The sequence below is a fragment of the Rhizophagus irregularis genome, chromosome 3 (assembly GCF_026210795.1).
Source record: "Rhizophagus irregularis chromosome 3, complete sequence".
NCBI lineage: Eukaryota > Fungi > Glomeromycota > Glomeromycetes > Glomerales > Glomeraceae > Rhizophagus > Rhizophagus irregularis.
Window position 1 is genome coordinate 3,586,257 of NC_089431.1, and position 15,332 is coordinate 3,601,588.

The following is a 15,332-nucleotide window of genomic DNA, read 5'->3' on the forward strand; positions in this document are numbered from 1 at the left end:
CATCCAATAAACAATATAACACTTATTCAGATTAGAATATGGATAATCTCATATAAAGGTTTTCATTTAATATGGCGATTAAGATTATTAATAGTGCCTATTATTGTATTATAAATGTTATTGAACTTCCTGTCAAGGATATAGAAAGTGAAATGTATACAAAAAAAATCTTTGTAATTTTCTGAGGAACGAAAATTATTAAGGATTGAATCTGGGAGTTCACAAAGAATCACGTAACTTTTCTTAGTATTGAATTAGTCGATCAGTTCTTGTTATTTGATACCTTACTAGTATTGTAGGAATACCATGGTTTGGAAAATAATGTGGGTATGTCATGTAGTTCGTAACTCACTATAATTTTACAATTCCAGCCAAAATCATAAAACATGGTATAGAAAATGACATGCTAAATGCACACGTGACACCTTGAACAAATGTTCAAAGTATTTTATGATGGACAATACGTTATTCCGATTATGGATTGTCACTATGAAAGAAATCAGGATTTTTTTTACGACTGACTAGTGACTGCCGTATGCCGTATACATCCGATATTAAGCACCCCGAAATAAGCACCCCTGGCCAGAATTATGAAAATTTTGGCCTGCGTTATGCTGTTCCTAGCTAGCATTACGGTCAAAAAAGGGTGCTTAATTTCGGATGTATACGATATCTATATTTTACTACTATTTCACATGCTTTTTTGAGATGGACATTTAACCGTTAAAAAATATGGAATCTTTAATCTTTAATAAACCGTGCTTCATTACTTCAAACAGTCACTCAAAACGAATGTTAACACTAAAGAAAAAAATTATTTTTGTAATTCTTTTAAAAGCAAACTATTTCATGAAAGAAGTAGTAATGATTTAGGATGCTTTTCGATGCAAATCTGGAATAATAGGAATTTTATTACAAAAGCAAAGAAAAAATCTATCAAATACAGTATAAATTTTATATGGGACTAGACATATATTTGATTTATTAGGCCAATGATACTTATCACCATCATATTAAAATTTTCTACCTTAGAATGATGTCTAAGAATCTTTTTGGATTAATCTACTTAGGGTTATTAATTGGTAATTAAAATGAGTTTGTTAACATGAAATTTATTATTAAAATTCATGTATTGCAAGAATTTTTTCAGTATTACCTTCGTCCCTTCTCTTCGTTTTTTCGCAAGAAATGAAAGTTCAATACATTATGAAATTTTGATAGACTTAATTTAGTGTTCTTTAAAATTTTTGATATTAAAATTTTGAGAATAAGTAAAATAATTGCAATTTATATAAGATATAATATTTTACATTACTAGTAAGTGTAAATTGGATCTTATTTACAATTCTACTGTAAATTTCTATCAAATCTGTGTAATATTCTAATTTTTAAAAGTTCATTGCAACTATTAACTAATAAAATGAGTTAATTACTAGATTCCACCTTTAGACTTATTATTTTTGATTTTTTTTTGAAAAAAAGGAATTTAAAATATATACTATATATGCTAAATACAGTATGAATCAAAATCAAGCCTTCATAAAATCTAAGAATTTTACCATTTTCGTTAATTTTCAATTGAGAAATATCAATTTCTTAAATTCTATTTAACAAAAATAAAGTATTATTTTTTATTATTACATAAATAAATTATAATATATAAATATTAGTTACCTGTATCGTTCTTCTGAATTTTTTGGTTCTGGAAGATTAATACTAAAATTAAGTAATCTACTTGTATAAATGGCTTCTGGATGTATTTCATATGATATTCCTAAACTAGTTGAAGGAATAGCACTAGTCGATGATTTATTGCTATTATTAGTTTCTTCCGATTCTTTAGCCTGTTCTCGTATTTCTGTTTCAATCATTTTATATTTATCATATACTTCCTTTACATGGTCCCCAAGATAATCATAAGCTAATTCTGTTTTCCACTGATCTACAATTTCATGAACTTCTCCTGCCGTTGGTCGATTTAAAGCATTCGCATCTAAACATTTATTAATTAAATCAAAAATTATTTGAGGAACCCTAATATTAAAACTTGGTCTAAGTCCTTCACAAATATCTAATGCTAAAAATTCATCATGAGATGAATTATGATATGGAGGTAATCCAGTAATTACTTCATACATAATTATACCAAAACTGTAAATATCAGCAGCTTTGGTATAATTTTGCCCTCGTAAAATTTCAGGAGCCATATAAGGTAAAACACCATAAACACCCTTTTTCGTATTTTCAGATGCATTGTGATCTGCAGGTTTACATAATCCAAAATCAGCTATACAAATTACACTATCTTTACATAATATATTGCCAACATGTAAATCTCGGTGAATTATTTCATTATCATGAATATATCGAATTCCAAGTGCAATATCAGTTAAAATACAAATCTTATCACTCCAAGATAATTCATTATAACTTGTATCTAAATAATTTCGTAAACTTCCTAATTCTGCATAATCTAGAACTATCATATAATTTTTTGTTTCTGGATCTTGAGTTATTCCATAAGGTTTAATAACACCATAGTTAAAATAAGTTATTACATCTGTGTGAAATATAATCTGAATTTAATGTACAAAATAAAACATATTAGTTATAAATAAAACTTTTCAAAATTTGTTAAACAACAATACAACAATACCTCTTTCAAAAATTCAAATGTACTATTTTTTGAATTATTTAGGCTTTTCAGAGCTACAAATCCATTTTGATCTATTCTATTCCAATTTTCGTTTTTATCATCCCACGAAAATAGTCTTTCTATAGGTCCATCAATCCAGTTTGCTCTATAGACTTTGCCAAACCCACCTTCTGCAATATATTTAATATCATAAAATCTGTCATAAGGTATCCATTCTATTCCTACATAATAATGTGATGATAACTGAATAAATTGAATCAATTTATCAACTTCATCACTACCACTAGTCCAATTTTTGAAATTTTGTTGAAAATGTAGTGCAGGACATGTAGCATCACATACTTCACATACTTCTATATAAAGTAGATTGTCTATTAAATCTTTGATATATTTGATAAAAGAATTCATATGAAAAATCAAATTTACTATTGTGCGAAACAAATAATAAAAAACCGGAAATAAAAATTGTTTTTCGTCCCGATATGACAATAGAAATGGAAATCAAGATGCAAAAAAGTTATTATATGAGAATCGTTAATGTTACACTGTCGATCACTTTGCAGATCCTATATATGTACTACATAAATTCCCTAAATCTTTAGCTTATTACGCATATCTACCATTTAAATCCGTTATGTCATTTGTACGACAGCATACCAGGACCCAGAAATATATATAAAGGGTCAGGTTTGAGTTTGCGTATTTTGAACTAAAAAAATCATGAAAACCTTTCCTTTTTTAGATAATTTTTGATAATGCCGGTCAGAATTTTATTTCCTATTATAATAACCGACTTCCTTTTTTCGTCCGCGTAATTTCTTATATCACATGAGATCAACAATTTATTTTTATCCATGTGTCTATAAAAATATACAGTATAATATGCCAATGAAAAAAGTTTCTTTAAAAAACTATAAAAAATTTAGAGCTTAGATCCGGTGAATGATCCTAATGGGTTATTCAGTGAATATCCTAGGATTACGGATATATCCGAACTTTTATAAATCATAAACTAGGAAACGGCAACTATTGTAAGTCCGGAGCGAAAAAAAAGGTTATTATAGACAAACCTTTAATATCTCATGTATTACAATTTATTTTTATCGTTTATTTTTGATGTAGCTCAAAATTTCAATGCCATCAATAACAAAAATAAAAAGCAACATGTGCTTCAGTTTAATTTATAAATTTTGATAATGTAAAAGTATGAAATCTCAGATGAAATTTTTATGGGCTACGAAATTCCATGGAAATCCGTAGAAGTTTTATCTAATACTGTATAACAAAAGAAATTATTTTGCCGCTTACGCGAAAATTATTATATTACTATAAAATTAGGTTACACAATATAAAATAAATATAGATTTCAAATTTGCGATTTAAATGTAACAGCAAACATAACAATAAAGAATCAATATTATAAAAGTCCATACCCGTAGCTTCATATTCAGGGTATACTTTGAAAACAATAGGATGAAGAATAGGTGATATGTATTCTCTCCGTGAAGCTTCATTAGTGGAAGTTTTTTTGAATTCAATAATAATATCTATTGTCTTCTTTTAAACCGATATTTCCATGGTTGAGCCTTCGTATGTTGGTAATTCTTCCCAGCTATCATCTCTAAATACAAAAAGCTCCTTTACATCAGTGAAGCGCCATAAAGAAAAGGATTTCTGGGGAGTGTATATTGTCAAATGTAATTCTATATGGAGAAAATTTCCGCTCAGATAATTCAGTTCTCAGCAACACTATCATCATCCATGAACGGAATAGTATCAGGGTATTTATCTCGTGTTTAATGTTTAAATTTTCATCTTTCAACTCATTTGGAATAAAAATTGTAGAACGAAACAATTTTTTGAGAATTGTCAGTGTAGTTTTAGTTTCGCTATATACTATCCAGCAAAACTGCCAGTTTTTCGTCCATAATTCACATGACAGGTTACTTCTCTTTTAGAAATAGGCAATTGCACCATAATATGAATGCAATTACTACTACTTAGGTTTGTGGGAAAATGTGTAGAGATTTTTATCTAAATCACCCATTGACTCGGATCTTATTCAAAAGATATAAATACACTCGTACCAAATGTAATAATCAAAAGTTTCCGAATATAGATGATCCTAAAAGGTACGATTGATTAAATAGCTATCCAAATTCGCCATTAATATACTCAAGAGCCGCAAAAGTGGGTTACTACCAGTGGCAGTTTCATTACCATCAAAGCCATCATATACAAAACCGAACACCAGGTGCTATAAGTAATTAAAGTTAACATAAAAGTTTACGTACTATTAAAGACAATAGTGGGAAGTTTTTTACCTATGGAAACTAGATGGCCGTGGTGATAGAATTATACCATCAGTAGCCTTAGCATTCTGAAATGAAAAGTTGAACATTTATTTTAATAAAATTGGATTGTTAGAATTCTCAACTAAATAAAATACCTTTACGTACCATGATGATAATTTCGTATTATACAATAAAAGAATCTAAAAAAAATAAAGTTAAATAAAATTATTAATTACATTCATTTATATATACTGTGTGTTTTTATTTTCACCCTATTCATAGGAATATTGTTCTCACTACTATGAATACCATAACCATTACCATAGAGGCTTAACCAACGAGAAATCTTAATTAATTAAATATTAGTAATTGGATAGGTAGTGGATAGGTGCATGTTAGAATATCACTAAGAAGGCAGTTAAGATGACTATCCAATTATTGTATGATTATTTAATTACCAATATATTTTTTTTCGTGTACTATTATAACAAGTGGCATTCTAATTGTTGCAGCATAAATACTAATGTAAAGATTTTTATTTCTATAAATATTTAAATAACTATACAACTAAATAAAAAAAATAAACGGTAGAAGAATACAATCTCATGAATAATAATAGCTATTTCTTTATGTGTTTGAATTTAATTTTTTGGAATGTAAAATTAGCAATTAAAAATTTTCTAAATTCATTGAATTTCTTTTGATAAAATGGTTAGTTTGAAATTTTTTTGATTTAAAGTATTAACTAGGTAACGGGATCCGTTGTAATGTCCGAAGCACTCATTTAAAATCACGCGTCAGGCGCATCACCGAAAATCTGATCACGTGATAATAATCAATAATACATCTTATTGGTTAATCACGCGTACGGACAGACATACCTTGCATTACAATGTGTCTAACCATTAATGTCCTCCGCTAACGCTTCAGACAATTTTTTTTTTTTTTTTTTTTTTTTTTTTTTTTTAAACAGTAACGCGCTTTATTAATTGACCTCGATTTAAAATAAATCTGATAAATCACATACAAAAGCACCTAGAGCAAAGAAAGTTCAAAAACTTTCTAAACCCTATAACTGAGTATTTATCTAACTATAACTAAAAAAAAAATATAAAATCTAAACTAATACATTGTGTTCGATTCTATAATTATATTGTTTCCAACTACGCTACTGTTCTAGTGTTTTACGATGTTTTTTTGGTTTTTTTGCTATTTTATATGTTTTGAGGCTTTACTATTTTAAAATCAATCAAATTAATTGTGAAGATAATTCAAATAAAAACTAAATGATTTAAACTACATTAAAAGCGATAAAAATAAAGCAAAATAAAATTCTGTCTCGAAATTAAAAGAAAGAAAAACTATACTATCGCAGAAATTATCAATGTTTTCTCTTGAACAAGCTCTCTGTTGTCAAGTAGTTAAAAACTCGATCAAATTCCAGTATTGTTCTTCTAAAAATAAATTTTCAAGATTGTTAAAATTTTTTGGGATAATTTGTTCATTCTGTATCAGAATTTTCCCTTTCTCCCTGCTTTCGCACTACACGCTTTTTGTTTTCATTTTTCTGTTCTTCATCATCATCGTCCGATAAATCTGTTACTTTCTTTTTTCCTTTTTTTTGTGACATGTCTGTTGTCGTTTTTAATTCTTCTAATCTTTCTTTAAAATTGTTGTTCAAATTGTCTAACTCTTCATGTTCTTTTGAAGATCTTGGAATCGTTGAAAACGCTTCGGACAATAAATAACCAGGACCCCGAAATATAGTAAGGTGCATAATTGTATCGCCAGCATAGAGAAATTTACGGGGTTAGGTATTGATTTGCAACCTAAGGATTTTTTAGCCATGGTCAGACTATTAAAATGCATATTTTTAACAGGTTTTTTGTTTAAATAAAGGTTTATTTTGCGTATTTTTAGATCATATATGTAAATATATATATTTCATTGAGATAAATAAAAATAAATATAAATAACTATTAGTGCAAAAAACTTTATTTGGTGCAAAAAAATGTGTAATGCTTGTGCATTTAATTATAAAAAAATTATTCTTCTATTAAAACAATAGGTAAATTACATGATGATCGGTGGTTAAGAAATTAATTTGCGTATTTTTTCCAATTATCCAAAGTAAGGAGGTAATTTTACGTACTGAACTTTATAGAAAACCGTTGTACAGCTAATAGTAAAAAGTTTGAAGGTCACCTTACTGTAGCGATCGATCGATCACGTGACCAAAATTCACGAGATGACGATCAATGTTTCAAATGTTTCAAATGTTTGATATGTTAAATATGTCAAACATGTCCAATATGTCAACATAGTAACTATGTATTATATGTTAGATCTAATTAATTAGAGTAAAATAATTATAAATAGTGAAGCATTTGTAGCAGAACGAAAGTAAGTTCAATGGAGTTTTCTAATAAAAGAGGGTTTTTTTGAATATAATAAATAAACTATTGTTTGGTGCACATTGTTTAAGTGTAAAAGTAAATATGATTTTTGTTTAATCCTTTATTCGTGTTGTGAGTATATGCCGACGTAAAGTGCTATACTACACGTCTGATTGGATTGTTTATTAAGTATTTTTACATAGAGTTTATTTATTGATTGTACACACATAGCTTACCCTTCTCCTTTTGTTTACGTTTGTAAACGATAAAGAACTGGCTTAACATTACCTTTTTATATATATTTCGGAGTCCTAAATAACCATTCTTGTTTACTTATATTTTCGTAAGCTGTAACGGGAGGGTAAGATGTAGGTTGCCGTGATTATCTTTTATATTTCATTGTAATGCTCTAAGACATTTCCCAGTCACAAAGTTGTTTATACCTAAGTATTCAAAGTTTTCTCTGAGCTTGGTATGAAAGCGAAATAATAGGAATAATCATTGAAAAAGTGCGTTACTCTTAAAATTATATTGAACTAGTAGTTCAGATCGCACAGTCCAAACATTCTGCTAAAATATATTTAGTTTAACGTTAAATAAAGTTAGTCTATATACTATAGTAAATGTTATACAAATATATAAATAGTTACCACTATTATCATAGAATTTGGTAAGAGCAGGTTCAATCTCTGTGATGAAACATGATTCAAAATTAAAATTGTTGATAAAACTAAGACTAATATTTTTATTTTTACCTGATATAAAATTATTTTCAGTTTTTGAAATTCATAATAATAATTAGGCAAGTTATTTTAGTATTAAAAGAATGAATTAATTAAATAAATTAGCGAGCAATACAAATAAAGGTAACAATATAGATTAGAATGAACAAATATAACGTGCAGATCATAATTCTGATCTATTACTCGGGTTCCTAATAAATTTGTAAACAAGTTTATTTTACCTGATATAGGCACAACTTTTTCAGCTTGAAAATTCATGAGATAAAGTTAATATAGTTATATTGATAGGAATAAGTTAACTATCTGTTATATACAAGAAAAATTACCTTTTGAAATTAGCACTTTAACATCATCATCCATGAAGGATTGTTTAACAACATTTTTGATATCATCAAATTTATCAATCCTATAGAATAAGTCTTTATTCAAATTTTTTTCAGTTAAAACATATCCAAATGAATCTAGCAAACAATTCATTTGCATGTTATCAATTTTAAACTTTTGCAATCCGAATGTAATATACAGATATGTAAATCTATAATTGGATTCTCATATGTTGATTTTATTTCAATATCAATGGAATTATATGACCATCCAGTTAATTTAATTATGTTGTATTCATAATCTGTCATTGAGAAATTTGCATTAATAAGCACAGTGTATTCTCGAGATAAAGGAAACGAAGTTTTAACGCTGTAAGTTGACTCATTAGGTTTTAAGGTAATAGATTCTTTGATGTGATCGACTTGAAATTCTCGATTATTTGGACTATAAACTGATAATTTTAAAGGATTTCCAATAATAATCCATAAAATATAACATTCTGAAATATTGATATTTTCATTATTTGATGTATCTATTATGGCAGAAAATCCATTAACATCATATAATCCAAACTTTATAAACCCATTTATCTTCAAATTATTTTCTGCAACAATTGACCCAAATACTTCATAATTTTCATTTTTTAATGGCGGATCTATATTTATTCGCTTATAGTGTTCAGTATTAATATTATTTAAATCCTTTAGTTTCTTAATTCCTGTCATTATGATTTTATAATTATCTTGATTATTATTATTTAATGCAATGTCAATTTTTCTCTTTTGTTCCAAGTTAAGAATATCATAAAAGGAAATTACTTCATTCATTTCAACAATATCTAACTCCTTATTTGCATTTGCATTTTGAATCCATTCATCTAGATTATTTTTTTTAATAACATTTCCTTTTTGTGTTATAAGATATGAAATATCCAAATTCTCTAAATACGAATGTAAAGATCCAATAGACGTTGGCAATTTTAAATTAATCTTTTCAAAAGTACCAAAAAAAGTACTGGTGGTAATATTTTTAAGTGATTTTCCCAGAATAGTTTTTAAGGGGAATAAATGACCATATTCATTAAATAAATCTTGTAAATCATTTAATGGTTTCATACTACTAAGTGCTTTTTCTAAAGAATTATTAAATTCATCTGAAGGTTTTATACAGTCCTTATTTATAATTATTTCATATTGTTCACATTTGATTATTAAGTGAATATTATTCTTATCACTAAAATTATCATTAGTCTTAATAAATGGAAAGGATTCAATATTTTTAACAGAAAAAATATTATTGGATATTAAATTATTTTCCAATTCTGTTATTGGATTTAATATTTCAAAATAAGATTTATCACTTAGGATTACTTTAGGAATTTCAGTAAATACAACAGCAATCTTTTTACTATTTTTAATTATATATGAATTACTAATTATTAAACCCTGAAGCAAATGAAATCTTTTAATCCATTTTACTAAATCAATGTATATTCCATTATTAATCCATTCTTTTAAGCTTAATCTCTCTTTATAGCTATCAATTCCGGAATGCTTTTCATTTATACTATCTGCTGGCATCTTTTTTAATTGAGAAATGAAATTATCCGACTCTTTTTTTAATTGAGAAACAAATTCTAATTCAGGTGTACTACTTATTGATTCCTTAAAAAAGTTAATTGACATCATTTTTAATTGAAAAACAGAACAAAAATTTTTATATGAAATTATATCTATTATTGTATCTTGATATAATCTTTTTAGCCAATTATACAATTTTTTGGGAGTATCCAATATTACACCATTAGAAGTTTCTATTCTTGGTAAAAAATGCATATCAAAAAATCCATTATGGAATGGAAATTCATTGTTATTTTTGGATGAATTATATGCCCAAATTAAATAAAATTTCAAAATATCAATTTGTTTTGGAGTAGCTAAATTGAAATCTTTAATAAATAACTGTCCACCAGCTATAAATTCATTTGTATAAAGATGACCAAACAGGCTATACAATTTTATATCATCTGAATTGGTTTCTGAATCAAGTTCTTCAAATTTCTCAAATGCATAAGTTGAAAATAATTCTGATATGTCAGCCTTGTATGTAATTTCAGCAACTGGAAAATTAATACAAACATCAGAAGGCTGCATTAGATTAGAGTCAGTATTAGCGTTATTCATAAAAGTAAGCAAATTCATAGAAGAATTAGGATAATTTATATTGGTGTAAACTATAGGCTCTCCATTATATAAATTTGCAATCAAATCACCATTATTAACAACAATAGCTTCTTTACTTGGTTGTATACATCCATCCAACAATAAACCATGGTTTAATTTCCACCGTTGTATTAATTCTTGTTTACTTGATGAAACGTTCTCTATTTTTATGATAAGATATAATTAATGAAAATTTTCTTTCTAAATTATATAAACAATTAATTAATTAACTTACCGATTTTCTTTTCTTTATATCCTAAAAGTGAGTCTTTGTATAATTCATTTAATTCATTTAATCTTTCTATAGCTCTATCATAACCATTATCTGCAGATCTTTTATACCACTGTAGAGCCATGTCAAAATCTTTTATTGCACAAATACCATCATCAAAACAAATTGCAACATTATACTGAGCAACTTTATTCTCCATATTAGCGGCTTTTAAAAATAAATTAAAAGCCATTTTTTCATCAACAGATATTCCAATACCTTTTAAATAACAATAACCTAACATATATAAACCAAAAGAACATTCATTATATGCACTTAAATTATAATAATAAAAGGCTAAATTATAATCTCTATTGTCAAAAGTTCCAAATTGATAAATATTTCCGATAGAGTATTGTGCAATTGCAAAATTATTATCTGCTGCTTTTTTATACCAATAAAGCGCAATTGATTCAATCTTATTAACTCCGAAACCATTTTCAAAACAAATTCCTAAATAATATTGAGCAGCAGGATGCTCTTGTAGTGATGCAGACTTAAAATACTTAATTGCATTATCAATGTTAATTGCATTATCAATTGTGCCAAATCCTGAAAAATTTAAATATCCCATAAAAAACATATTATCCAAGCTTGTCTCATAATTATTGCTTAACCATTCATAAATTGTTTCATTGGTGACATTGTATGATGATAAGTAATCATGGAGAATTAGGTTGCGTTGATCACAAGATTTTCCTTCATTTGTTATACGTACAAATAATTTTACTAAATCTGAAACGATAGTATATGTATTATCAACTAATAATGTTTGTGATTGTTCAGCTGTAAATTCTTGATTACTTAATGTATTTTCATGAGATGTTGGAATTGTTTTTGTTAGATTCCTAGTTGGTTCAATATGATCATCTGCTTTATGATTCCATGAATCTATAAAAAAAAAGTTATATTGTTATAACCAATTAATTTATTCAGATGAAAATTAAAACTCTTATTTACCTGTAATGTGGAAATTTGGAAACTCATTTGTTTTTAACCTATCAAATACACTCTTCAAACATACTAAGGAATAAATAAATAAACAAGGATTACTAGAATTACTTTTACATTAATGAATGAAAACAATAATAATTATAAATTTTACCATTATTAGACTTTACTAGTATATTTTGTCGAGACATAATTGGGTTTAACCTATCAACTACTTGATTCATAGTCGGTCTGTTATCTGGTTCACCATCCCAACATTCTAAAGAATAAATAAAATAATCATGAGAATTACTATTGCATTAATGAATAGCAAACCATAATAATAAAAAATTTTACCTGTATAAAGCTTGACATAATCATTTGGTGTGTCCGGAACAGGTATTTCTCGTAAACCCTCTGAAATTTTGAACTCTAATTCAGCTTTATTATCAGCATAAAAAGGTGGTTTACCGCTTGAGATTTCCCATAATAACACCCCAACGCTGTATACATCAGTTTTGTCATTCAATATGTAATCTTGCATTACATTATCAGGTTTTCTTCGTTTAAATCTCTTCGGATCTAAATAGGGAAGCACGCCATATAGTTCTGTAGTGTCATATGATGCGTCAATTCTTTTGGATAATCCAAAATCGGCTAGCTTAATTGTATTTTGTTTAATTAAAACGTTTTTTGAATGCTACAATAAATATAAAGTTATTAATAAGATATTAAATACAGTGTATAGGACAATTTTCTTAACAATATGTTATATCTATTACCAAGTCGCAATGAACAATTCCTTCTTCGTGTAAACATGAAACAGCACTAGATAATTGATAAGCAAAAGAAATTTTATCGTGCCAACTAAGATCCTTGAAATTATTTTTTAAATAATGGCGAAGCGATCCACCATCAGCGTATTCAAAGACTAAATAATATTTTTTCATTTGATCACTTTGATTATCTATTATGCAAAAATAAAAAGAATATATGGTTGAAATTTGGAGACATTAATTAAATTTAGTAGTTTAATAATTATCATACCCAGCTCAGGCTTTGTAATTCCATAGAATCTTATAATATTATCATGATAATCAACTTCACGATGAATTTCAATCTAAATTATAATTATAATATCAATTAAAAAAATAATCCAAAAAATTTCATAAATATATATCTTGTAATTACCTCATTGACGATTTCCTTGACACTAATTTTTTCAAAATTATAGAAAGTCTTTAGAGCAAAATATTTTCCTGTCATTTTCCATCTTGCACGATAAACTTTAGCAAATCCGCCAATACCAATTTCTTGAATTTCACTGAAGTATTTGTATTCATAATATTTGATGTGTTTATTAGCAATTGTTTCTTCTATCCAGTTAATCCATTCATTTTCTTTAGGAATTGTTCGAAGAGTTGAGACAACATCCTGTATATTTGGGCGCTCATCTGGTTCACTTTTCCAACATCCTATTGAATAAAAAATAGTAAAATATTCTTTACTCCTTTTTTTCTTTGTTTTTAAAAGAAAATTATATAAATAAAATAACAATATTAACTTACTTTTGTATAGATCGCTGTACCAAAGAGGGGTGCCCTCGATTATACCTTCTCTATTCCCTTCTTGTATTTCCAATGCTAATGTCATATCGTATTTTACACCTTCAGAGTAAAATGGTCGAAATCCACTTGAAATCTGCCACATAATAACCCCAATGCTATAAATATCAGATTTTTCGTTTAATTTATAATTTTCATTTTGATCATTATCAATGTATTTGTTAAGGCTTTTCGGATCCACATAAGGTATCACGTCAACCATTTTTGATGTATTATTTGATGCTTCAGAAATTCTCTTCGACAAACCAAAATCAGCCAACTTGATTTTTTTCTGGTGTACAAATATATTATCTGTATGCTTCATTCGCGTTAAAAAAGCAAAGTTAAATTATCAATTAAATTATGATATCGTAACAAATAATTGTAAAATATGATAATCTTACCAAATTACGATGAATTATCCCATTTTCATGCAAATATAATATTGCACTCGTCAATTGCAATGCCAAATTAAATTTATCATCCCATTCAAGCTCATTAAAATGCTCTTTTAAAAAGGTATTTAACGTACCGCCATCAGCATATTCCATAACTAAAGAATATTTTGTCATTAATTCTGAACAAAAAAAAAAGTTAGTTTATTTTTTCAAAATAAATACAATATATTATCATCTACTTATTCTTACCAGTTTCTATCCTTGTAATTCCATAGAACTCTAATATATTTTCATGAAAGTTAATAAGCTGACGTAATTTTAACTATGATGTGTAAAAGTATATCAATATAATTTAAATAATAGATTAAATGCGAAGCATTCATAAAAAGAAGCTATAAATTTCTTTTACCTCTTTGACTACTTCCTTAAGAATTGAGATTTGATTATTGAAAGTTTTCAAAGCAAAAATAGTGTCATTATTTTCCCAGTTCGCACAAAAGATATTTCCATATGAACCATTTCCTATTAGCTTTACATTTGTGAAATTCAAATAATCAAAATATATAATATTTTTATTATAAATTGAATTTTCCAACCATTCAATGTAATAATTTAAATCTTTCGACATTTTTAACCAATTTTTTTTTTAAAAAAAAAAAATATATGAATATATTATTTATATATGTGTGTAATAAATTATGTAAATAGGTTAAATTGGCTGATCCGAATTACACAAATTACACAATTTGTACACAATTACACAATTTATACACAATTACACAATTACATTCTTGATCATCGGAATTTCCAAATATTCCTTCATTTAAACTGAGAATGGAAATACCGTTCGTCAATTTCATCATAGTTTTGTTTTTTCATTATTTATCTAATAAATTACTATAAATAAAAAAAAAAATAAAAAAAATAAAAAATTCATAATATGTACGATTTTCTATTATTATTCATAGTATCAATAAAATTTAGTTTATTATATTTCGCAATTTCTTTAATAGCTCCAATTATGTTTTGTAATACCAATATATACTTACATGTAGTATCGCATAACATTATTTTAAAGTAATTCGAAAGTTTTTTTCCTTTATCTGTTATCATTGCATATTCTTTTAATTGAAGAAACGTTAAGAAAATTAATTTATTAATCAAAATGGCTACGTTACTTACATCAATATAATTAATATCAAGTTCTACAACATTTGAAAGATCCATTATCTTATTATTTATAGGTATAAGCTACAATAAAAAAATAAAGAAAATTCTTTTCGCGCTATATTGTATGACTATTGTGCGTCTTATAATATGGGAAAATCTTACCACACTACCCTGTGGTGTTTTTGTCATATTGTCACGTGATTACATGTTTACGTTTTTTATTGGACCGCATTATATGTCACCTGTACTACCACGTTTAAAGTACTATTTATAGTAAATATTGTACGACACGGAATTTTGATACATTAACATTTGCGCCACTTG

The 15,332-nt window shown here is 26.7% G+C and overlaps 3 protein-coding genes across 3 annotated transcripts; all 3 read right to left on the minus strand.

The window, feature by feature from the left end:
- Positions 1-1,670: 1,670 nt before the first annotated feature.
- OCT59_020902 (uncharacterized protein) lies at positions 1,671-2,138 on the minus strand (the record flags this gene model as incomplete). The annotated part of the gene is made up of 1 exon (XM_066149483.1): positions 1,671-2,138. One exon carries the CDS (start codon positions 2,136-2,138, stop codon positions 1,671-1,673), a length of 468 nt encoding a protein of 155 aa, XP_065990383.1.
- A 4,313-nt stretch (positions 2,139-6,451) lies between these two features.
- OCT59_020903 (uncharacterized protein) lies at positions 6,452-6,727 on the minus strand (the record flags this gene model as incomplete). The annotated part of the gene is made up of 1 exon (XM_025330297.2): positions 6,452-6,727. One exon carries the CDS (start codon positions 6,725-6,727, stop codon positions 6,452-6,454), a length of 276 nt encoding a protein of 91 aa, XP_025180342.2.
- Positions 6,728-7,890: 1,163 nt separating this feature from the next.
- On the minus strand, positions 7,891-14,466 carry OCT59_020904 (uncharacterized protein; the record flags this gene model as incomplete). The annotated part of the gene is made up of 16 exons (XM_025316549.2): positions 7,891-7,916; positions 7,997-8,035; positions 8,311-8,334; positions 8,416-8,550; positions 8,613-10,796; positions 10,871-11,797; positions 11,867-11,929; positions 12,012-12,116; positions 12,194-12,536; positions 12,619-12,803; positions 12,884-12,956; positions 13,028-13,311; positions 13,405-13,759; positions 13,845-14,017; positions 14,088-14,160; positions 14,248-14,466. 16 exons carry the CDS (start codon positions 14,464-14,466, stop codon positions 7,891-7,893), a joined length of 5,208 nt encoding a protein of 1,735 aa, XP_025180340.2.
- Positions 14,467-15,332: the final 866 nt, after the last annotated feature.